Here is a 24,516-nt window from a genome sequence, read left to right as displayed (position 1 = left end):
CCTCGAGCCCCAGGCCCCCCTGCCCTCTGCGGCTCTCCCTGGGGAGGGACATCCTCGTCCGGGGTCCGCTCCAGCCCTCCCCGAGGCACACGGTCCGCTTGTTGGCCTGAAGGGGGCTCAGAAAAATCTCAGCTTTTGGAAATCCGTATTGAAATCCCAACTCTGGCCTGGCCGGAGGAGGCGTGGGGTAGGTTTCCTTCCTGGGAGCGGGAAGGGCACCCCGTTCTCACATGCACGTGGCCGTGGGGAACCAGACCCCGGCGACAGCTGGGGCTGCGCCGTGCCCCCTGCTCTGTGATCTTGGGCAAAGATCACCGAGAGTTGAAACTTGAAAGACAGAAACAGCAGAGTACCAAACCAAGGGTGGGTCCCTGAGCTCGGGCAGTGGCCCGGCTCCACATCCCTCCCTGGCCCTCGCTCTCCTGGAGCCCGTGGCCATGGGTGATGGAATAGGCCTGGCCTGGTCTTCACCCCACAGGCCTTCCCAGCAAAGGCTGCAGCACATGAAAGTTCTTTTATACGCAGATTGCGAGGGCGTGTGTCCTGTCGCGCCCAGGGAGGCAGGAGGCCCCCGCAGGGCAGGGCTGGGGCGTTAGACATGGGAGCTGAGTGAGCACGGGCCCCGAGGAGGTGTCCCCAGTGCACCCCGCACGTCCACGAGGCCAGTGCAGTGACCAGGGAGCCGGCCTGCGTGGCTTTGCACGGGGTGGGATGGGGTGGGACCCAGTCCCCGCACCGCTGGTTCCTCCCCGAAACCGACCCCCGCCGCATTCCTGGCTAAACCGAGGCCAGAAGAGGCAGCGAGTCCCTGCAGAGGAGGGGCGCCCTCCGGCTCGGTGACCCGGGACCCGAGGGCACGTCCCACCACGCTGGCCGAGTGAACCGTCCCCCCCACAAACACGCAGACGCCTTCAGGCCTTTGGTAAAGAGCGTCATAAATATATTTCTGTACAGACAGTATACAATAAATAGCCGGTGTGAGATACGTGAATCCGCGTGAAGCCTGTGCCCGCGCCCAGGTGGGCTGGGAGGACCGTGGGGAGGTCCCGCTGGTTCTGAGGTAAAATTTTGTATGAACTTCTCCCTTGAGGCGAACCCCGGGCAGCCCGCCCGGGCTCGCAGGGCAGCACCCGACTCCGGCCCGACCGCCCGCGGAGCCCCCAAATCCGCCGCGACGGTCACCGGGGCAGAGAGGTGGACGGACGGCCCCCCGGACGAGGGCCAGGGCCCAGAAAGGGCCGGCTTCTCCCAGGGCTCCGGGAGGGGCGCCGGTGCCCTCACCCCGTCCTCAGCTTCAGCACCCGGGAGCGGGGCTCCTTCGCGCTGGAGTAGACGAGGTAGGAACCCGCCGCGGTGCGGAAGGTCTCCCAGTCTCTGCAGCCGAAGGTCGGGAGGCTGTGCACGGCCACGAACCCTTCATACCCCTGCCACCTGCCGGAGACATACCGTCAGCCTGGCCGGCCACAGGCGGGGGGCGAGGTGCCCACTGGGTGTCCGAGCGGGACCCTCCAGGACCCTCTCCGGGCCTGCTCCTGCCCCTCCGCCCCACCTGCCCCCCCCCGGGCTGCACAAGCTCTCCGCACCACAGTCAGCCTGCAGAGAGGGAAACTGAGGCAGGAAGGGGGACCCTGCCCTGTCCCAGACCCCGCAGCTCCTCGCATCCATCCCAGATTCTGCCCCTGGTCCAGAGTGCCGTGCGGCAGGCACCCCCCCTCAACGGGCAGGGGGGACGTGGAGGGGATCCCGGCGGTTCCAGAAGGTTCATTGTAGGGGCTGAGCCAGGGCCTCCCCTACTCCTGGGGTCGGTGTTGACAGTGAGCACCTGCCCTCAAACACATACCTGTCACCACAAGGGCATCACCATCGTGCCGTCTGTTTACAGGGGCTCTGCAGCCCGGCCCCCTCCCCACTTTGGGCCCCCACACCTGCCCACCATGTGTGGCCATCAGTCGTTCTAGGGTTTGCCCTCCAAAAGGGGTCCACTGGCGGTGGCTTCACTTTCTAAGGTGGGGTTCCCACGGCGGGCACCTGGGTCAAAGGGCACCATGGTTTTCATTTGGTATTTGTCCAGAAACTTCCCAGAAAGGCCTGGGCAGGTCCTGTTCTGACGGGGAAGGAAGGGCGGGGCTGTTCCACAAAGGGCAGGGCCTTTAAACAGCCTTTAAGTCTGGGGAGACACCATCCTCAAGCTTTGAGAGAGCAGCTCCTAATGTGTACTCTACTCAGGTTTCTGATTTTCTTCCCGTGATTCCTGTTTGTGCCCTTGCCCATTTTTCCAAATTAAAATTAGCTTTGATTAACCTGTAGGGGTTCCTCTTCCATTAAATGTGTGGTCAAAAGTTTTCTTTTTAATTTTTTTTTTTTTTTTTTTTTTTTTTTTTTTTTTTTTTTGAGAGGGAGAGAGAGGGAGACACGGAATCCAAAACAGGCTCCAGGCTCCGAGCTGTCAGCACAGAGCCCGATGCGGGGCTCGAACCCACAGACCATGAAATCATGATCTGAGCCTAAGTCAGACACTTAGGGTGCCACCCGGGCGCCCCAATAGTTTTCTTTGTGAATAGGATGCCTTTTCCCCCAGAACCCTGAAGTTTAGGGTACTTCCCGGCAACTTTGCACAGGCCTTGTTTACGGAGGCGTCGCGCCCTCCCGGGTAAGCTTGCGGTCAAAGTTGTCTTAGCTTTTCTGCTAATATTTCCGTTGTTTACTTGCTTACAGTTAGATTTTTAATCCCTGTAAAGTTTATTTCTGTGTATAATATACAGCAGGGTATGGCTGTGTTTTCCTCCAGACGGATAGCAAATTATACACAATTACTTATTAAGTAACACATAGCACATGCTTTCCTCGTTGACTTGAAACACATTTATCACATTAAATGTTCATAACTTGCTGGCTTCTCTTCTGGACTATATGCCTTCCCGCCTGTGTGTTTATTTTTCGCAGAAACCACCTGCTGTGTTTCCATTGTCTGAGGGCCTCCTCCCCTCCTGTGTTTTTTCAAAATCTTGGCCACATTTGAAAATATATTCTAACGCATGAATTTTGAAACTACTTTGTCATGTTAAAAATTCTACTTTCTAGTAAATCGAACAGGCTAAAGAAACTTGGCGATTTTTCTAGTAAGATATAGATGACCAAAATTGTCTGGAGAAGAGGTAAAAGAAAAAACTGACTTCACTGATAACCCTGGGAGAAATTGGGCAAGTTGTTCAAGAGACGCTATTGAACGAGAACAAAGCCCCAGTGGCTTTATAAGAGAATTGAAGCTAGGACTGCCTGAATGGCTCAGTCAGTTAAGTGTCTGACTTCGGCTCAGGTCATGATCTGACCGTCTGCGGGTTCGAGTCCCGTGTCGGGCTCTGTGCTGACTGCTCAGAGACCGGAGCCTGCTTCGGATTCTGTGTCTCCCTCTCTCTCTGCCCCTCCCCTGCTCGTGCTCTGTCTCTCAAAAATAAATAAAAATGTAAAAAAAAAAAAATTAAAAAAAAAGAATTTAAGCTAACCACAAAGAAAGTAGATACATCTTACTATTTGAACTATCCCAGTCTGGGGGTGCAGGTGGAAAACGTCATGATAAACAGCTGGAGATAGAAAGGGTAACGTCCCAGGTGTTGTGCTCGCACAACTCGAAAACCTCCCAGAGGCGACTTCAAGACAGCGCCCCGGTGCGTATGTGAGGAAAGGCAGGACATCTGACATGGGGACAGAGCTGCCACAGTCCTGGATGGGAACATTTCATAGAATGAAATATCGCGAACTCTCAAGGCACGGTGCCGGAATACTGTGCCTGCGGCCAGGATCCGACGGTGGGGGCGTCTGCGTGACCAGCGGGCCACCCGGCTGACCCCGGGGCATGACCCAGACTCGGCCTGCTCTGAGGTGACCCACAGACTGCCCGCCTGTGCCTGGCTGTGGCCGGCGCTCACCCCACTGCCGACAAACCCAGGCTGTGCGGAAGGGGGTGGCCCTCGGAGGCTCCTTACCTGTAAATAATACTGTTTACCAGGAAGGTGTTTCCGTCGAAGGAGTTTGCGACCACCAGGAAATAATCTTCTCCCACCGAGAAAAACTCCCAGTCCAGAGCGCTGCGGAGACAGGTGAGCAGGCATCAGTGGCAGCCGGCGCTCTGGCTTCCAGCCCGTTCCCCCAGGTGCAGAACCCCGGGCCCACTGCCCACCCAAGATCCAGAGCGATTTCGTCACACGGCGCATGGGTCTGTTCCGGGGAGGTGCGAACCGGTGGTTCGCTTTAAAAACGTTTTTTGAATTTAAGTCATAAAATACAAATGGCATAACATTTTCATCCTGTCCATTTTCAAGCATACAGTCGAGCAGTGTTAAGTACATTAATAACACTGTCTAACATCGCCACTGTCCGTCTCCGGAAACTTCTCGGCTCCCCAAACTGAGCCTCCGTCCCTGTGAAACACTAACCCCGCGCCCCCAGCCCTGGCCCCCACCCTGCTCCCCGTCTCTGAATTGCGAGCTTGAGGGGCCTCGTACGAGTGGAATCACACCGTTTTTGTCCTTTGGTGACTGGCCCATCTCACTCGCTATGACGTCCTCGAGGTCTGCCGTGTGGTGGCCTGTGTCACAGCCCTTTCAAGGCCGGATGACCCTCCACCATGTGGAGGGACGGTTTGCTTATCCCTCCGTCCGTCCACGGGTGCTTGTGCTGCCGTGGAACGAAGGCAAAACTCCGTCACTGTGAAGAGGGGGGAGCCAGCGGAGAAGAGGTCCCCAGCTTGCGGTCACTCTGCGGGGGTGTGCAGAGCCCCTGGAGGCAGGAGTGAGGACACGGGCTTGCCCCTCGGCTCCCTGCTTGGTGCCTGCTCAGGTGCCGACACAGAAACTTCCTCCTGAGTTCAGAAGCTCTGTTTCTCATCCCATGCCCCACCCCCTGCCGCCACACTCTTCTTGGATGGGGAAGCCGAGGCCACCGCTGTGCGGCAGGCGGGATGTGGCCGGGCGCCCCAGGCCAGGCCACTGTGTCTGCATCCAGCAGCTCAGAGCCGTGGCCTGTTCGGGGGGTGGAGGGCCACCCGTGTTACTGCGGACTTGCCTCTGGGCTCCTTCCTTGTGGGGGCCGAGGCGCTGGCCTAGAGCAGGGGGCTCACGCGGCCCCTGGGACACTCGGGGGCATCGCCTCTTCTCTTCCACCACCAGGTTCGTGTCTAGGGCCGCCTCCAGTGACGGCCAGTTATGATTCGGCTCCAAAGTGCTCCCCGAGGAGAGGCCGGCCACGCCTTCGCCTGTGCGGTGTGGCCGCGGGTGACGGGCAGGGTGGTGCCCCGGGAGGTAGTCGTCCAGAGGCGGCGGGTTCTCGAGTCAAGGCGCGTGGGACTCACGCCGTCTGCACCAGACTCCTAGCAGAGGCCAGCTTTGCTTTAACGCGGTAGAAATGGAAGCGTCCAGCCGTGAGTCCCTGCTGAGCCCCCAGAACGGGTATATCTCTGTCCTCCAGAGCCACACCGTTTGGTCAGGGTGGAGAGACCCACATGTCCGTCATCTAGGGGGTACACAAAACGGATCCACCCACGCATAATGGAGTATTATTCGGCTGGGAAAAGCAGCGAGTGCTGACACACACCGGAGCGTGCGTGAACCTTGAGGAGTGCGCTGAGAGCGGCCAGGCACCAGAGGCCACCTCCCATATGACTCCACGTCTTGGAAACATCCAGAATGGGGAACCCCGTGGAGACAGAAAGTAGAGCGCTGGTTGCCAGGGTTGGGGTGGGGGCGGGGGGGGCAGCTGAATGGTAGGGGTTCTTCTTGGGGTGATGGAAACGTTCCAAGTTACCTGGTGGTGGTTGCACATCTCTGTGAATTTAATAAAAATCACTGAATCGCAGCAAACCAACCAGCCACAGTGTTGGAAAGCGGTGAGAGCCGAGCCTACAAATACAGTAAAACCTTGGTCTGCGAGCGCGGTTCGCCCTGGAAACAGGCTCGTCATCCAAAGCACTCGTATCTCAAAGCAAATTTCAAGAACCACTGGCTCAGCTGGGATCACGTGACGCTGGGCGTGTGGCAAGGCGTCGCGCGTTTGCCAAGTCGAAGCTTATTCGAGACGGTTGCTCGTCGTGCAGACTCGCCATCCAGGTTTTACCGCAGAGGCCACGGAGTCCGTCAGCGGGCCCAGCGGGAGGTTCGCAACGTGTTGAGTGAGGCCCCGTCACGCCCCCAGCGGCCGCGCACCGCGCCTCAGGCGGCCGCCGCGTGTGCCCTGGGAGTCTCGCGCGGGGCTCAGACCCGTGCCGCCTCCGCCGGGTGGGCCCCGGCGGGCAGCGCAGGCAGCCGTCGCCCCAGAGCCCCTGGGACGCCGTGCCCTGCCCTTCCAGCCGGCCCCCAGCCTCCAGGCGCACCTGCAGGTGGTAATCTCCTGGAACCTGACGAAGGTCTGCGCGGTGACATTCAGCTCGTAGATGACCGAGTTGATGACGTAGGAGTCGTTGCGTGCTTCCATTTCCACGTCGTAGCTGTGACTGTTGGCGACAGCCAGGAAGACCCTCTCTCCGATGTGAAACACCTCCCAGTCCGCGGCGCCGAACGTCTGGGACAGAAAGAGGAGTGCGGGGGGCGGGCGTGAAGGGAGGCCCTCGGAAGGGTCCCGGCGCGGCCGCGGGGGAGACACCCCTAACCCGCAAACGCGGCTGGGGCCCCGCTGCGCTGCACGCACCAGTCGGGCGGCGGTCCCCGTCTGGCTTCGCTCACTTTCCCAGCCTCGTCGCCACCACTCCTGTCCCGGGTGTGGGTGCCCAGCTGCACCCACGCCCGAAGAGGTCATCTGTGCAAAGTGCCTCTTAGCCTTCTGAGTCCCCCACTCCCCCATGCGTAATGCTGCCCCTCCAGCTGCTATGACACCTCTTCCAGGGAGCCCTCCCTGCTTCCTCCGGTCCTGGCTCTGAACTCAGGAGCAGCCTCTAGATACTTGTGTTCCTCACCACACGCTCTCCCTGGCCTGAGGCTTTCTTCGGACCCCGTCGGCAGCCCCGTCTCTGGGCTCCCATGCGGGCTGCTCGTCCACAAATCACTTACAGCCCTCGGGGGTGAGAGGCACGTGGCGCAACGGGGCCGGACTTGGACACGAGTGGCGAGCCATGGAGCCTTTGCCCCGACCTCCAGCTGCACGCGCTGATTTGCACGTGGGGCCCACGAGGAGGAAGTTCATGTCCGGTTTACGGCCAGCATCTCAGGGATTGTGGTGACGCAGGTGGTGCAGGGAAGGAGAGGACCCGAGGGGTCCGGGTCCGGGCCCTGGGTCTGAGCCCTGGAGGGAGAGGGCGGGGGCGGAAATAAACGGAGACATTTTCCCGGGAAAACCAGGGGCGGGCACAGGGAGAGGCCCTTTGGGCGACAGCAAATGGCAGGGGCCGAGGAGAGGGAGAACGTGGTCGCTCCCCGGGGCGGGGTCTGTGGCTGATGGGAGAGCATGTCAATGCCCAGGGGAGCCTGAACCACGGCAAGTGCAGGCTGCCGGGCCTTCAGTTCCCATGTCCGCAGGAAGGGGGTTCTGTTGGCCCCATCTGTCCCCACGGGCTGGTGAGAGCTGCAGAAACTCTCCAGTGGCACACTTTGCATTGAGGTTGTCTTTAAAAGTTTGCCTCCAGGGGCACCTGGGGGGCTCAGTTGGTTCAGTGTCCGACTTCAGCTCAGGTCACGATCTCATGGTTCATGGGTTCAAGCCCCACGTCAGGGCTGACAGCTCAGAGCCTGGAGCCTGCTTTGGATTCTGTCTCTCTCTCTCTCTCTTTGCCCCTCCTCCCCTGCTTGTGCTCTGTTTCTCTCTCTCAAAAATAAACATTAAAAAAAAATTTATTTTGAAGTTTGCCTCCTGACTTTCGGCTTCTGATGGCGGCAGAGGGCTGCCTGCTAGACTGACCCCTGCCGATAGCAACTGTAAACACGACTGTGCATGCAACTGTCGGAAGGTTCTGGAGAGTGGCCAAGGGCAGGCAGAAACCGGAGGGGCCGTGACCCTTGAACAAAGGGAATCACATGCACAAGGTGTGTGCTTATCTGACTTTTCCTCTGAGGACTGTCCTTGTCCCACCACACGTGGGCATTGCACTCGGGTGGGTGCAGCAGGCTGACTGGCTGGGGGTCTTGAGGGGAGAGTCTGGAGTTCCCAGAGTGTCTAGAGACAGAAGGGGACTATCCGAGAGAGGAGGGAGGCTCAGAAGGGGGAGCCCTGATGTCTCCCCGTTAACCTCTCTCAAGTCCTTGTCTGGCTCCCGAACTGCACACATGGGGCGAGTTTCCCGGGACCCACAGACAAACAACAGGCGAGAGGCCAGAAGTGTAAGCAGAAGGCAAGCGTGACCCCTGATCAAGAGAAAATACTGGACAGAAATGTACCAACGGTGCCACTGGAGCTGGCGGGCACAAGCCACGATGACTCTGATGGGAGTGTATAGGGAAAAGGGCTGGGACGGGGAGCCACCCGGCCGGGCCGTCCAGAGGGCATCAGGGAGCCAGAAGGGAGACCCCTAGCGGTTACCCAAACTGAAACACACAAAGGGGATGGTACCAAACATGAACAGAATGGGGATAATGCAACACGATCAACACACATACAGCTGGACCTTCCAGAAGGAAAAGAGAACGAGGCAGAAGAAAACATTTAAGTCAAAATCTTCCCACATTTGATTAAAAACACCAAACCACAGATCCAAGATCAGAGACCCAACGCAGAATAAACACAAAAATCCACGCCCAGACACGTGGTGCTCAAATCACTGAAATAGAAGACAAGGCGAGAACCTCAAAGGCAGCGGGAGAAGACACATTCGCTACATCGGCGCAGGGACGGCCGTGCCTGTGACCCTGGACTTCTCACCGGAGACCAGCGTCAACGGAGAAACATCCTCAAAGTGTATGAGCTCTGAATTCTAAAACTGGTGAGATTATCCTTCACAAATGAAAGTGAAATGAGGCCCTTTTCAGACAGAAGTGACAGAATGATTGCCAGCAGCCCTGCTTTGCAGGAAAAGCTGGAGGCCACTGCCAGGGCTGAGGGCGGACCCCGCCGGGCCGAGCCAGGGTCTGCCGCACAGATGCTCAAGGGCGCTGGAAGGTGAGCTCTGGGCGTATACAGACAGCTGAGCGTTCACAGCAAAATACTGACAGATCCCGGGCGTCTAAAGCAAGCACACACAGCACACACATGTACACATGCACACACACGTGCACGCACACACATGCATGCACACGCTTGCACACATGTACACACACGTGCACACACACGTTGCACAGCAGCCCGACACACAGGTAGGGATAACATTATATTGTCACAAGCCTATTACTCCTACGTTATCAATAGTGAAAAGGCGTGTTGGTGGCATAGTGGTGAGCACAGCTGTCTTTCAATAATGAAAAGGCAAAAAAAAAATTAAAATAAGGACAAAAGACATTTCCCAAATGAAAGTACAGAAAGCCAATAAGTGCATGGACACACGCCCCCTATCTTGAGTCCTCAGGGAATTAACAACTTTAAACCACACAGAGACATCACTTCGCACCCAATGTGTAAAAATGCTGACAAAAGCAAACGTTTTCTCCTCATCTGGAATCTTCCGTGGGGGGGGGCGGGGTGGGGCCCCGAGGAGGGGCTCGGCGGGGGCTGGGGGCGCCTGCCTGGGTGCAGGGGGGGGCGGGGGGGGGGGGGGGGGTGGGGGGGGGGGGGGGGCCCGTGAGAGTGAAGCGTGGTGGAAGGCAGAGGGTCCATTCCTTCCTTCCAAGGCTAACTTTCAGCTTTTCTGGCCACCGAGAAAGCTGGAACAGGACAATAGATCCAGGATCTGTGTCCACAGGCACCTCGGAGGCAAGAAAAAGATTTGTCTTCGGTGCTTTGGGTCAGTGTCTGAGGCACGTTGCTGGGGAACCCCTGCAGCGTGCTAAGGACGGGAGGTCACCTCCACACATCCTGCCGGCCGCCGCGGCCCCGGACACAGGGACACTCCTCGTGTTTGGGCAACAGTTCGCTCTTAGCACCGTCCCCACCCTGCACATTTTGGGGCCGTGCTCAGGGCCGGGGTCTAGGGGGATTCCTTTGTGTGGACTAGGACCGAGCCCAGGGGCGAGGGGATGCCCAAAGCTACGAAGCGGGCAGGCTGGGGACTGGGCTGCTCCCCCGGGGACACTGCGTCCGGCCGGGGGGGCGGGTCCCAGATTGTCCTGGCTGGGCCGGAGCTGGCCGTATGGCAGGAGCGTGCCTGTGACCCGCCACCGCGTCCCTCCCTGGCTACACAATGCCCAGCGAGGCCTCACGTGCCTGCCCCTCCTTGGCACGTCTGTCACTTTGCCCACGTGCAGATTCGGGATGTGCTGCCCCGTCCCCCGTCAGCCTCAGAGCCCAGCCAACCCCAGCCGCGGGACAAAGAACAAACTCTGGCCTGACGTGGCGGCATTCTCTCCACGCCCAGCAGAGGGCGCCATTGCCTGCCGTGACCCAGCCAACAGGGCCCTGACGGAGGACAGGCCTCGCCCCGCTTGGGCTCCCAGTTCTGCTGCTCTAGAAACGGGTCCGGACCTGTCCTGAGGAGCAGAAACAGGCGAGTTTCGGCTAAAAGAATAAGAGCCGCAAGGACAAGGACAAGGGGCCAGGACACCTGGCAGTCACTGCCTCCACGCGCGGGCCAGGAGCCGGGCTAAAGCTTTCTTGGATGAGCTTGTCCTGTCGTTGCTGTGGCTCCACGAGGTGGCACGATTTCCGTCCCCTGGGGCCACCTCACAACATCTGAGGAGGCTCTGAGACACTTGGGGCCCATGGAGTCTTCAGCCCGGTCCTCTCTGTGGCTGCTGCACGGGATACCTGCTCAGGACCCACGCGTGCAGAGTTCCGCCTGCGGCTCCGTGACTTTCCAGAAACCGAACGGGAGTCGTCAGAACGTCACACGCTCCCCCAGCCCTGTGCTGAAGAAGCCACGTCACTGGGAAACTAACACTTGCAAACGCACATGCTTGCACACACACCTGCACACACAGACATGCACCTGTGCATACACACGCACCTTGTACAAACACACACACATGCACCTGTATACACACACGTACGTGCACACACACACATGCACGTGCCTGCGTGCACGCGGACGCACACACGTATGTAGGCACATACACACCCGCGCACACTCACATACACAAGACATGCACACGCACCCATGCACACACGTGCACATATCTGCACGCACACATGCGCTTGGGCCCACCCTTGCAGTACAAGCGGCCAGGAGCTGCTCCGAGGACGGGATCTCCCCATTCGCCACGGCTTCCTTCCAGCTCCAAGTGACCCTCGGCCTGCTCACCTGCCTTCAGTCCCAGCACGGAGGGGCTGCGGGAGGCTCTGGGAGCACAGGGAGAGGTCCCGGGGGAGGAGGAAGGACGAGGTGTGTCTGGTGGCAGTAAGGCAGGGGGGGACACTCAGGTGCGTGTGGCTTCGAGGCTCTCGTCCGCACGCCCACCGCCCCGGGGCGCCTGCCACGGCGAGTATGGGGGTGCCTCATCCAATCTGCATTTCAGATAAACAATGAGTTTTCAGTCTATGTGTATCCCATGCACGACTTGGGACATGATTTTACAAGAAATTATTCATTGTTTACCTGGAATTCAAACTGAACGAGGCATCCTGTATTTCATCTGGGCGGAGGGTGGCAGAGGCCCACACGGGCTCTCCCTGATCATGGCCGTTGGCCGTCAGCGACCCCTCCTCCCCGCACCGGGCTGCCAGCGCCCCTCACAGAACAGGGCCAACACCCTCGCCCTGGGCCGGAGGCCGGGCTCCTGTGGCTCAGAAGTGAGAGTGGTGAGAGTCTCTACCTGGGGCTGCACCAGCCTGGGCACGGGGTGTATGGGCCTGGGGCCCGATGTCAGGCGCCTCCTGGATTCTAGGCACGTTAGGGACTCATCAGAGAGAGAAGAAGAACTTCCCACATCAAACAGCTCTGCCAAACCCTGCCTGGCACCCAGCAAGGTAGCCAGGCACCTGCTGGGCTGGGCGGGCCCCTCCCTCCCTCCTTCTGAGTGGAAATCCCCCGGTGCCCTGTCCCAACAGCCCCCAGCATGCGGCCTGGCGGGCTGCCCACGCACCTCACGGGGATAATGGCGCTTCTGGGGGACTCGGCAGCCAGGTGTACCTGGAGCCCCTGACAACCTCCCTCCAGGGTGGGTGGGCTCCCGGGAAGGAGAGGATCAGCTGCTGGGCCAGGAGGCCCTTGGGTTCTGGCTTCGGGGAGCAAAGAATCGAGGTCAGGGGGTGCCTGGGGTGCAGGACGGGAGGCGGGGTGAGCTGCCAGGGGCACGCAGGCAGCTCCCCCAAAGGGTCCCCGGGGGGACGCTGCTGTCCTCGTGGCATGCAGGTGGCCGAAGTGGGCGAGGGTCCCGTCCCCCAGGCTGTCTGGCCGCAGAAGTCACCAGGAGGAAGCCCCCTCCCAGGGCTGTCCGGCGCACCGACCACCGAGGGGCACTCTTACGCGACCCTCCCCTCGGTAGGGGTCTGAACCCAACGTTCTGGCCTGTCTTCCAGTTCCTTCCTGGCCCTTTACATTCCCGGTGGAAGCTACGTTTCTGACAAACTTCAGCTTCACCCCCCCCCCCCCCCCCCCCCCCCCCCCCCCCACCCCCCCCCCCCCCCCCCCCCCCCCCCCCCCAGACAACACACCCTTTTTCCCAGGGCTCCCGTGGGCACTCAGCTGGCCCCTCTGGCTCTTGGACCTCATTTCTGCCAGCGGCACATGCATCAGTCCCGCCTCCCACATCCACACCCTGACTGGGTCAGCTGCTCGCCTCTCCCCTCCATTCTGGGTCCACACCGGGTGACCCGGGCCCAGGCCCCACAACTAGAGGCGGGGTTTCCTGTGGGTGGGGTTCGTTCCTTCCCGGACACCCCCAGCTCCGGCCTTCTTTGATCTAAGCCGATGGGCCAAAGTCATTGGAGCTTTGGACTCTGCCAGCTGAAGGAAGGTTCTAGAACTCCTGGTGGGCGAGGTGGGGAGACGTAGGGGGTGAGGCTGAGGAATGCGCCCCAGGTGAGCCACAAACCCTGCAGCCCTGGGATGCCCCCGGCTCCCTCCCAGCACATGTGTGTGCACAGCCACTGCTCAAACGCCCCCCTGCCCCCACGGCACCCCATGTCTGGCTGGTGCCTCCAGAAAGGGCCTCCTCGAGGTCAGCACCTCTCCACGTGCGCACGCCTTCAAAGCACCCAACCTTGCCCGCTTCAAAGCTCACGGTCACAAAAGACGTTACAAACTGCAAACCACATCGTAAACACACGAAGGCATCACCAGGACCTAAAAGGACTTAAACGTGATGTGAAAAATGTTGGCAAAACATGAAAGTGGGATTTTGTGGGTTTGAGGTGTGGTCGAGGCATGAGGCGGTGTGGCATGCGGGAGAAGGCCTCCGGGCCGGGCGCGGGGCTGCTGTCGCCTGTCGGGCCGGGTGGTGGCGGTGCCCCCAGAGCTCTGGCTGCTGGGACAGCTCCAGCCTGGGCACAGGCTGGTGTTGGCTCTCAGATGCCGCCCGAAAATGCAGCGTGGCCGCCCCCCACCCCCCCGGGCCGGCTTGTCCACCACCGCCCGTGTCGCTGAGGACAGACTCCTGCAACCCCAGCCCGGGAGTGCCTCCCACCTGCCTTCTAAGACCCTGGTGAGTCTGCTCGGCGGAGTTCAGCACCTGTCCCGACCCTGTTGTGATAGGGGGACGGGGCACACACACAGGCAGGGCGAGGAGACACGCGTCCCCGGGGGCCCCTTCCGGGCTCCACACCAGCGATGGGGCCTCGTTTGCGTGCACTGGCTCTTGCACGTCCCAGCCGTGTCCCCAACTGGGTCCCCTCACTTCCCAGCCTCAGTTTTCTCAGCTGTGAAATGGGTCTGAGGTGGAATCAAGAGGCAGTAAATGCAGCCGCAGACCTCCCTTCAAATATCTCTGTAAATGGCAGAAAGGCTTTTCAAAAGGGGAAGCAAGAAAGGTGGCCCTCAGCGGAAATCCCAGGGTGGCTGCATGAGGCTGCCAGCAAGGGGGAAAACCGTGTCCCAAGCACAGGGCGGGCCTCCGCGCCACCTGGTCCTGTCTGTTGGGGAGCCCCAGGCTGCCCGCGCCCGGCCTGGGCACCTGGAGACAGAGCTGCCCCTGCCTGGGGGCTGCGGCTGCCTGTCCCCTGAGGGGGTCCTGCGGAGACCCCTCCGATTCCCGCGAGCAGTGCGGGCATGGGCTCTTCACACCCCACTGCAGCTCTAGGATGAAGACAGGGGGCCCCACCCTCCTTCCACCTCCCCTTGCCCTTGGCCCTCTACTGACGAGCCCCAAGAGATGCACTCAGTGTCGGACCCCAGACTTTGTCCACAGGATGGCTCTAGAATCCAGACATCACTGTTCGCATTTCTGGCGCGCTGGCCATGCCCCAATGTCACTCTGGCAGAGCCTAGGGCCAGGCTGAGCCCACGCCCTGCCCGGGGGTTTCAGTGGTGGGAGGAGCTCCGGGCCAGCCCTGGGGACCGTCCCCACGTGCAGTCTGAACGGTGACGGCTCTGCCTATGGCTTCCCGCACACGTGCCCCCGGAGGGCTGCCCATCGTGGCTGTTCAACAAGATGCTGGTTGCTGCGTCTTCCGGAATCCATCCCTGTTTCCCTCTTTTTCCTTCTTGGGGAAGGAGACCCCATCTCTGCACGCGACCATGTCTTCCAGCCTCTTGCTGCACCCCCTCCCCAGCCCCCCACCTCGGGAGCCGTTCCCTCCTGCCCTGCGGATGCCGCACCTGCGACGCCGTCCCGGGGAATCTACCCGCGTGGCCACTCCTGCATCCCGTTCAGCCCACCTGCACGGAGTCCTGCTTCCCTAACCTCCCACCTGTGCCATCTGGGCACTGGTTCCCCTTCTGGAACTTTCCTTCACCACCATCTTTGGTTGGAGCCACCAGTTCTGATTCTGATCTCCTGTGTCGGGGGTGACTCCCACGGGGCACACCTCAAGGACAGCACCTTCCCCTACTTTTCCCAGTGTCCCATGCAGCTACGCCAGCTCATGTGACCAGTGCCGGCCAGTGGGGCCTTCCCGCCTCTCCTGGCCGTGGTCGAGGCTCCGACGGTGCAGACACGTGGCAGGGGAGAGCCGGGAACCTCACGGTGCTTCACCTGGTGAGGACTAACCTTCGGTGGCAGGAAGCCACTGACATTTGTGGCACCCTGTGCCCCTCCTCCTGCACAAAGCACAGCAAACAGAATCCAGGCTGAGTGGTCTCCCCAGGATCACGGAGGGCAGACTCTGGGCCAGGGCGCACGGCTACGGGTGAGAAACTGGGAAAGTGTCCTAGGATCTTTCCTGCGACGCCCACGAATTTCCTCACACAGTCAGACCCGTGTGATCCGGTCTCCGGGGCCAGCGCTCCCTCCGAGGGCGTGTTCCCGGGTCTCAGGGATCCCCTCTGATGGCCCCGTTGCTCTCTTCCCCAGCATCACTCCTTCTGGATCTCCCGGCTTGATCCTCTCTGTCTCAGCTTCTGGTTCTGCATTCTAGAAGTTTCCCCGACCTCGATTTTCCAGTCACGTTAACAATGTGCAACGGTACTTGTGATTCCTTGGAGCTCTGTGCTGACTTTATAAATGCAATACCTTCTTGAACACCTCTGAAGATCAGTATAATTTTTAAAACCCCCTTGTGTCCCAGAGCCAGCCTGGTCTCCAGCATGGACGTACGTGCTGCTTTAGCTACCAGCTCGTGCGATCGGGTCAAACCCCGGGAGGCCCCAGCCGTCGGCTTGGAGGTGATGGTGAGGATGGCTGGTGCTGGGCTGTGCTCCGGGAGCCGGGCCACCTGGTTGTGGCCCCGGATGAGGAGCCAAGACGACGAACACCCTCTAACTTGGCCTTTTTTCAGATGCAGGAGGTTTAGGGTCAAGGCGTCGGTGGGCATTGGTGAAAATCTCCAAAGTGCACCCCCAAGCCAGGCGGGAACCTGGAAACAAGCTTCCTGAATCTTCCTCCAGAGTAAAGCCTTCAGTTCCTGCGGTCGCCCCTCGTGTGGGCTACAGGTGTGCGAGCACCCAGAACCCCACCTCAGGCCGGGCGCGCTCACGGTAGGACATCCACGCGACCCGGTGACGCGGAGTAAGCGTAGAGCCCACGGACTTTCCACACGAGCTGCGTCGGCCTGTCGCCTTTCACAGCTGCTCAGTGCCACGTGCTCGTTCCCAGCCACCGTCCCCGCGTGTCTGGGCCTCCTGGGGATTCCTGATTTTGCCACCGTGGAGGCCTGCCTCCCTGGCCGTCCGGCCCCAGACGCCCCAGCGGAGGCCCCAGACGCTCCCGCGTCTTTAGTCTCAAAGGCCTGGCGTCTAGTCCCACGTGGGCCCTCACAGGCAGACCCCGGGCCAGCCCACTGCGGGATGCTCCTTCAACCGGCGTGCACACACCCAGGCCAGTTGCTGGGGACAGCCCCACCCCCGGCCGTCCGAGCTGTTTCCCGGGTCCTGGCGTTCACAAGGCCTCATAAGGAGCGCGTGCTCGAGGACCCTGTCCTACGCCGAATGGAGTAATAACAAGCACCGCACCGCCTGGGTTCCCATCCAGAGCTGCGGCTCCGGCAGGGGCGAGTCCTGGGACCCCCGTGCCTCAGTTTCCCCAGCTGTACAGGGAGACTGGGGGCAGCACTTAGCTCGCAGCGTGGCTGTGAGGACTGAGTGGGAGGAGGCGGGTGAAGCTCCTGGTGCGGGTGCTTTGCGTGGTTACTGCTCGGCCAGCGGCAGCCGCCCACGCGGCTCAGCCCGCTCAGCCCCTCCGGCCGTTACGGAGGCGCGTGGCTGCAAAGGAATCGTGCCCACCCCGGTCCCACTTCTCCCCGGGAGGCCCCATCTCAGGAACCAGCAGCCCCAGCAATGACCTCCCCCTGCCCGGAAACCCGGGGCCGGGCCGGCTCCCCGCTCACACCCACTCCCTCTGGGGCAATGTCAGCGCTCGGGGACCCGGCTGCCCCTCCTGCAGCTGTCCTCGCCCTCTGGGGCTTGTCCTAACGTCGCTGGGACGCGGTGCCCTGGCTGGGATTTGGGGGGGCTGCAGCGTGAGCCCCCCAAGCGGGCGGCGGACAGCGCCTCGGCCTCCAGCCGGCCGGCCGTGACCGGTGCAAGCCCAGCCCGGCGGCGGGAACAAACAGGAACTGGCTCGAGCTGCTGTCCGCGAGCCCGTCCGTGTCCTCGCCGCGGGCTCCTCTGAGCGCTCCACCTCCCTATGCTACCCTTCCACCGCCCCGCAGAGGAGCCCGAAACATTGAACTTCATCTTTCCTCCCTTGCGTTTGAAGCCCACCCCATGTGCCACCTCCGGGCTTGTCCTAGATGGGACGGCGCGTGTGGAATGTTCTAGACTGCCTTCGGTCACTACAGCCTCTCTGCACGGCTGCTGGTCTCAAGGTAGGCGCTGCTTAGCAAAGCCCGCCTGCCCTTCCCAGTTCCCCGCAGAGCCGACGAGAGGGTGGGTTCCGCGTGTTCCCGTGTTCCCTCCTCTGTCCTGTGACCACCGGCCTCAGGCTGTGGGCACCGCCCGCACAGGACGCCTCGCCGGGACGTCCAATGCCAAAGGAGCCACCACCCCAAGGCTCAGAGGGCCCTCGAAGCATTTCTCCCGGGCGGATGAGGGGACAGAAAAACCAGAAAAGGAATGTTCCAGAAGGATCCAGGGAGGAAGGAGTCACACTGGTGATGCATCCTCTCCACCATTCCCGGAGGTAGACAGGGAGTCCCCACGGCTCCACCAGGAAAACAGATGGGCAGCCAGTTCCAGCCCTGAGACTGAGACAGTGGCCCCCCAACCCCCGCCCCCCGCCAGCACCTATGCTTCCTCTCCATGATCCTCTGCTCACGAGCGGGTAGCCCAGGAGCCTGGAACCGGCTACGGGACACTCGTGGTCTGAGGGAGAAGTGCTGCCCCGTCCCTCACCCCCGGGCGGGCCCGGGGCCGCTGCTCAGCTGCCCCAGGACAGGAGCCTGACGCCCCCACAAAGGCGAGTCGGGGGGGCATGAGGGCCCCCGAGCACCCGGCGCTGCCCGGGGGAGCTCCGTGCCGGAGGGAGGGCAGGCCAGGGGTCCTCCCGCCACACGTTAGGGCCCCCCAGGCCCTACTCGGGGTAACAGGCTGCTGCAGGCAACACGGGCTCAGCCTGAGCCCTGTGGGGGAGGTGCCTGGGTGGGAAGGGTCTGGGGCGGGGGGTCCCGGCTCCGGCCGCCACGCCGCAGGTGCCACGCGGCCCGGCAGGGGTGAGACGCGGGCCTCCCGCCGGCTCCTTACCAGGAAGGCCTGGAACAGCTGGAAGGAGCCAAGGAGCCAGACGTACAGGTGGGAGTGCACCTTGGTGGACGTGCCGTTGAAGGCGTTGGCCACCGCCAGGAAGGAGTAGGGCCCCACGGTGAAGAACTCCCAGTCGTAGGCGCCCGAGGTGGCAATGGTCTGGTTGGCCTCGAAGAGTCGGGTCCTCGGGTTCCACTTGTAGATGACGCTGTCGATGTTGTGGTTATCACCTGCCACCAAGCAGCCGCGTTAGCGGGGGGCGGCGGGGAGGCGGACTTCCGAGGCCTCACGGCGGCCGTGGCGGAGCCCTGGCCCGCCCTGGACCTGCCCCAGGCCGGAGGGAGGGGTCTGTTCTGTGCACCGAGGCCTCTGGCCGCTGGGCACCTTCCCTCCTCACCCTGCACTCCCTGCCCCTGTGCCCAGAGGAAGGCCCTCCCTGGGTCCCCGCCTTTGAGGGCTCCAGACCTGTTGCCCCGCGGCCCTCGGTCTTGGAGACGGGGCCCCAACCCTTCCCTAGCCTCACTGCTCACACTGCCCCCTGCTCTCTCCCTCTGAGAGCCCCCTGCTCTCACTGTCCCCCACAGGTCAGGCCTTTGCACTTCCTGACCCTCTGCCCGGAAGGCCCCTCCCCACAACATGCTCCCAGGAGCCCCCCCTGGCTGGGCCAGCCTCTCCCGGAATACTCATTTCCCTGGGGAGCACTAAGGAGCGGGCCCTGGGGTCCCCCTGCCCATGAGCCGGGAGGCAGGGCTCCTCCCCCGCGGGTTGTGGACAGAGCTGCCCTGAACCCTGCCCTCGAGAGTTACACACCCAGGAAGGGCCTGCTGTGGTCACTCAGGCCGTCACCGACCCAGAAACCAGGCTTCCCGGCCTCTGCCAGGCCTGTCCCCCCCACCGCACCCGCTGTGTCACAGGGTCTGTGTGCAGAAGGCATGTTCTGGGGCAAACAAGCCCCCCCATCCTTCCAGCGAGTCTGTTCTGCCAGCCGGAGTCCACGCCGTCCCTCCAGGGGACACGGGCATGCCGGGCGAACAGCTTGCCTTCACACCTGTCTCAGTCACCTCCTCCGGGAAAGTTAGTCACTTGGTTGGTTAGTCAGTCGGGTGGTCAGTTTCGAATGCGGCAGTCTGTGCAGCCGGGCGGCCCGCGTTTCCGTAACCGCTCCCCCAAGGGCAGGCACCCGCACGGACTGTGTCTGCCTGGCCGCCTGCCCAGACGCTGACAGGGTGCTCAGGTGTGTTCGCCCTCAGACGTCACTGTCAGATGGCCAAGCCCGAAGAATCAGGCTGGGTGTGGCTTATTATAACGTGGTCATGAGGTGAGGGTTCGGGTGAGTCAGCTCCCCGCCCCGTGGCTCCCTTCCAGGTGGGAGGCCACAGCCTACCTTCCCTGTGGTTGGCCACGGCCAGGAAGTGCTCCCCGGCCATCTCGAAGGCTTCCCAGTCCCGGGCGCTGTGGGTGGGGACCCTCTGGTACGGTGTGAACCTCAGCTTCCTCTGGCTCCATTTGTAAATGACAGAGAACTCCTGGCCCTTTTCATTCGGTTCAAAATTAGCCACAGCCAGGAAGATCTGAAAGACAGGACCCGGGACACTTGGTTCTTGTCACCTGTGCGAGGGGCCTGGGGCTGATCTTCTGAGCACCTGCGTCTCTGTCCGATGGCCACTGTCTCTCCGGATCTGTCAGTCACGTTCATCAGTCTGTTGTCTCCATTTTTGTCTCCAAAATCAGGAACGGCTCTGTGCACAGAACCGCGCTCATCACCCGGACGAGCAGAAACACACGATCACGTCCTCCTCCCGCACAGACGCACATGTTGTCACGTAGCTGAGTAGGACACGCAAGTGCCCAACGTGGGATGGGACCAGGAGGCAAGCCGGCTCGGCGTGTGGGGTGTGTCCGCTGAGCCCGGAAGCGAGCGTGCGCTCAGTGAGCCCGGCACCTGCCTCGGTGAAATGTTTTTCTGAATTTCCTAATATTTCTTGACATGAAGTTAACGTTTCTTAGGGGCCCATGGGTGGCTCAGTTGGTTAAGCGACTGACTTTTGATTTCGGCTCAGGTCATGATCTCACGGTTGGGGGATCGAGCCCCGCACTGGGTTCTGAGCTGACAGTGTGGTGCCTGCTTGGGATTCTCTCTCTCTCTCTCTCTCTCTCTCTGCCCCTCCCTGCTCGTGCTCTCGCACTCTCTCTAAAATAAAAAAAGAAGTTTGCATTTTTTATAATGAAAATGTCGTCAACCAAAAGGCTGGAGCACCAGTCACTCATCCGTCATGCTGGACTGGGAGCACGGCTGGGCCATGGTGGGCGGTGGCCTAGAGGTCTGTCTGACCTGCTGGCTGTTTCCTCGTCAGGGTGCACCTAGTGAGGGCAGGGCCGCACAGGGCACACTCGTGTTGGCGAGTGAGCGCTTTGGAGGACGGGCACGGGGTCGTGGGGGGAGGCCCTCGGCCACTGACAATGCAGCAGAGGGTGTCGGGGCTGGGGAGAGAGTGCATCGTCCTGGGGGTGCGGCTCAGACCACCCCCCCCCCATGCCCTCTGGTCCATCCAGCCCCGGCTGGGAGGGGGCTGTCCGTGAGGGTCTCACACCCTCACCTAAGGGCCTGTCCCTCTCCGTTTGGACACCGCATGTCCTCGGGACCTGGAGTGAGTCAAGGAGACAGGACTGTGGTCGTCCACATCCTGAGATGCTTTCTATGCTGTTGACCAGCTCATCAAGTGAGCCAACAGGCTCTCGATTTAGTCACAATGGGTCTACACGGACTTGACAGCATCTTAGGAAAGGTCTTCTCTTTATTTTGTAGGAAGCCCAAGGCACGTCACACTTTGGGCTTAGAGACCCCACCAAGTGTCTGATCTCGAAAGCCCCTCAGAACCTAAGTAAGACTTTGAAACCACGAGGAATACTCTTCCCGTATTTCCTACGGAAGGGGTCCCAACCTTTGGACTCTGGGTTTCTCCAAGATAAGAGGGATTGAGAAAGTCGCCGAACGCAGACTTGCCTTCTTCCCAATGGTGAAGTGTCTCCAGGACTGTGCCTGGTGCGTGGGAATGTTCTGGTAGGAGGCGAACTTCCCATCGGTCCACTTGTAGATGGCGGATGTGGCTTTGCGGTTGGCGGCTGCCACGAAGAGCCCGGCCTCGGGGATGGCAAAGACCTCGATGCCCAGCGTCTCCGAGTCGGTGAACAGGCTTTGATGTTCTTCCACGTAGTCCAGTTTCTCCTTGGCTGGCGGTAGAAACGTGGGGACCCGCTTAATGCCTCCCCGCATGGAAGCCGACAGGCCGGCTTGGGAGTGTGACCCCAGGGCCCCGAGCCGTGGCCCCACAGCATCAGCGACTGCCAGGGCGGTTTACCTGGGGGCATTTCACCCTCACGGAGAGGCCATCAGGGAAGGCTGTGCGGGTTTTAGGGTCTATGCGGCGTCCAGGGACGCTGAGGGGACGGAACTGACGTGTCACGTCCTCATTAGACATTTCCCACGCCCGCTGCTCCTACACAAAGCTGTGCCCATGAGCAGCGGGGTCAGCGGCCGAGGGCGGCGGCTGCAGCCAGCTCCCATTTCCCGTGGGTGACTGTCCAGAGCGCCCTGGGCGACCTCGACCCCCCTGTCCCCATGCGGAAGGCTCTGCCGGGAGGTCCCAGGGGAACAACATACATCCAGGCTCCTGGTGTCATCCCCAGCATGTGTGATGGGGCAGACACGGCACGAGGAGGGTGTCCCCTCGATGGGGACTGGACACGCACGAGGGGAGGGGTGGCGAGCCCTGCCCCCCTCGTGCCCCGCCCAGGAGGACACGCGTCTCCAGGTTGAATATGCAGCCTGCTGTCCGGGGGGGTCCTCCCTATTCCCAAGTCGCGCTGGCTCCAAGAAGAACCCCCGAGTCCCCAGAGCCCCAGGAGGCGCGCCGTCCTCCTCACCTGCTAACACGGAGACCCACTGGCTGTCCACACACAGGAACAGCCCCTTCCGGCTGGCATCAAACCAGAACTGGGCATCCTCCATTTTGGTGCACGGAGGCCGGGACCCCAGAGTCACCTTCAGGTCGGTTTCTGGGGGGAACAAGGAAGGGGAGTGTCCAGAGAGCATGCTCCCTGGAGGAGGACCCCTGACCCAGGCGGTCCCACCTTTGCCTCTGCGTGTGGGGACCATGAGGACACAGGGGTCTCCATCGTGGCCTGCTCCCCCCCGGGTGTCCTCGGGGCGGGATGCACGCCGTCCGGCTTCCTGCCAGCCTCACCGCCCACTCCAGAGGGCGGCCCTCCTCCCCTTGGAAAAGCCTTGGTGATCGCACACCCACTGCCCTGCTCGCCGCTCAGACCTCTCTCCCTGGCGTCAGTTTATCTAAGCTTGAGTTTTGCCTAATTCCGCGGCGTTTGACCCCATCGCTGCTGGTGGTTACACCTCATTTCGAGCCAGGCCCGCACGTCTCGATGATGCCACGTGGCGGGTTCACAGCGACATCGTTGTCGCCGCCAAGCCGACACCCGCACCTCGACTGTGACCTGGGGCACCTCGACCTGATGTAGCGCCCAGCAGAGGCCCAGGGGGGCAGTCCTGCCTCCCGCCTATTCTGAGATGACGGGACACGTGCAAAATTCCCGTGTAGCATATGAAAATTCCACTGTGCAGGGAAATTATTTTCCTCTGTGTCTCTTCTTTCACTATAAAAATCATTCAAAGTTGTACTGTTCCTACAAAATTATTCAACATAGCATGACAACAAACTGCATCAGTTTATAGACTATTAAAGCTCTCTCCAGCACGATAGAAAAAGCTACAGCTGGTGCTTCTGGGAGTTTGGAAACCCCATCCCAGGAGGGGAGTGTAAAGGCGGATGTGCTTGAGGGGCGTCCCCTGACTGGTGAGGCATGACCGTGAGGCTCAGGAGGGGCTGGGGCTGTCTCCCCCGCCTCGCTGAGTGGTGGGGGCTGCAGTGGGGGCGGGATCCGGCTTCGCCGGGGCGGGGTGTGTGGCTTACATACGCAGCATGGTGACTTCGGCCCCAGGAGACGCAAGCACGGGCTAAATGCTGGGGACCCTCTGGGCTGGGGGGTCACGGACAATTGGCATGTGCCTCTCACAGTTTGGGGTGTGTGGGGCTGAGGCTTAGATGCCTATCAGAGAGGGATGGGGGTAAAGACCCCAAATACTGCTCTGGGGACAAAACAGGCAGCAGATGGAAGTCAGAGGCTCAAGAGAAGGAAGACGAGGTCAGGGAACAGCACTGGGGGTCCAGGTAGAACCAGGCTCTCTGGTGGCCATTGGGTGGTACCCCTGCCCATCTGCATCAAGCCAGTCCCTTTGTCAACTTAATAGTCACCTTCCTTTCTCTGTTACCAAGTGACAAGGCTCTCAGGGTCTGCCATAAGTGAGGGGGAGTGGGTGGCTTTGACCTACTAACCATAGGGATATTTTAGCACCTCATTATCTTCTGGCTTCCCCGGGGGGCCCTGCAGGACTGGGGGGATGGACAGCACAGCCAGCTCGGGACTCCTGCAGGGACAGAGCCTTGGGGTGGCATCCGAGCCAGGCAGTAAGACCAGCTGCCTCACCAGGCCCTGCAGAGAGACGGAGAGCATGCTCAGAACATCGTTGCTAGAGACTGCTTGGACCCACCCCTGGGCTCAGCCTGGCCAGACCCTGGTGGAGGGGTGAGAATGAGGACTGAGGGTCTGGCCACCTCAAGAGCCAGGTGAGAAGAGTCTGCTAATAGGTTGGGAGTGTGGGGAGCACTGGAGCAATGGTGGATAATTCTACACTGTTCTAAGGTAACAGCCACGGAAGGGGTTTTTCCTGTGAACCAGCCTAGAGTGACTGGGCTGCATTGTTCATCCATCCATCTGTCCATCTGTCTGTCCATCCATCACCCATCCATCCATCCCCCCATCCCCCCACCCATCCATCCATCCCCCATCCATTCACCCATATGTCCATCCATCACCCATCTGTCCATCCATCCATCCATCCACCCATCCATCCATCCACTCATCCATCACCCATATCTCCATCCATCACTCATCCACCCATCCATCCATCCATCCATTCACCCATCCATTCACCCATATGTCCATCCATCACCCATCCATCCCCCCATCCACCCATCCATCCATCTATCCATCCCCCATCCACCCATCCATTCACCCATATGTCCATCAATCACTCATCCATCTATCTACCCATCTGTCACTCAGCCTTATGTTCACCCACCTATCCGTCCATCACTGATCCTTCC

General features: G+C 60.9%; 1 protein-coding gene across 1 annotated transcript in view; it reads right to left on the bottom strand.

Annotated features, from left to right (window-relative positions):
• Positions 1-735: 735 nt before the first annotated feature.
• The window catches only part of TSPEAR (thrombospondin type laminin G domain and EAR repeats), a 30,165-nt gene continuing 6,384 nt past the window's right edge, over positions 736-24,516 (bottom strand). Inside the window, exons 3-10 of the mRNA XM_049627970.1 lie at positions 23,686-23,886; positions 22,202-22,333; positions 21,282-21,508; positions 19,662-19,848; positions 18,278-18,507; positions 6,365-6,552; positions 3,984-4,085; positions 736-1,431 (exon numbers count right to left, since the gene is read on the bottom strand). Coding sequence (XP_049483927.1) covers positions 1,278-1,431; positions 3,984-4,085; positions 6,365-6,552; positions 18,278-18,507; positions 19,662-19,848; positions 21,282-21,508; positions 22,202-22,333; positions 23,686-23,886 — 1,421 coding nt within the window. The 3' untranslated portion in view covers positions 736-1,277. The remainder of the gene's footprint in view (positions 1,432-3,983; positions 4,086-6,364; positions 6,553-18,277; positions 18,508-19,661; positions 19,849-21,281; positions 21,509-22,201; positions 22,334-23,685; positions 23,887-24,516) is intronic.

The sequence above is a fragment of the Panthera uncia genome, chromosome C2 (genome assembly GCF_023721935.1).
Source record: "Panthera uncia isolate 11264 chromosome C2, Puncia_PCG_1.0, whole genome shotgun sequence".
NCBI classification, from domain to species: domain Eukaryota; kingdom Metazoa; phylum Chordata; class Mammalia; order Carnivora; family Felidae; genus Panthera; species Panthera uncia.
The sequence above is the reverse complement of the archived record's forward strand: the minus strand, read 5'-3'. Positions and strand labels throughout refer to the sequence as shown.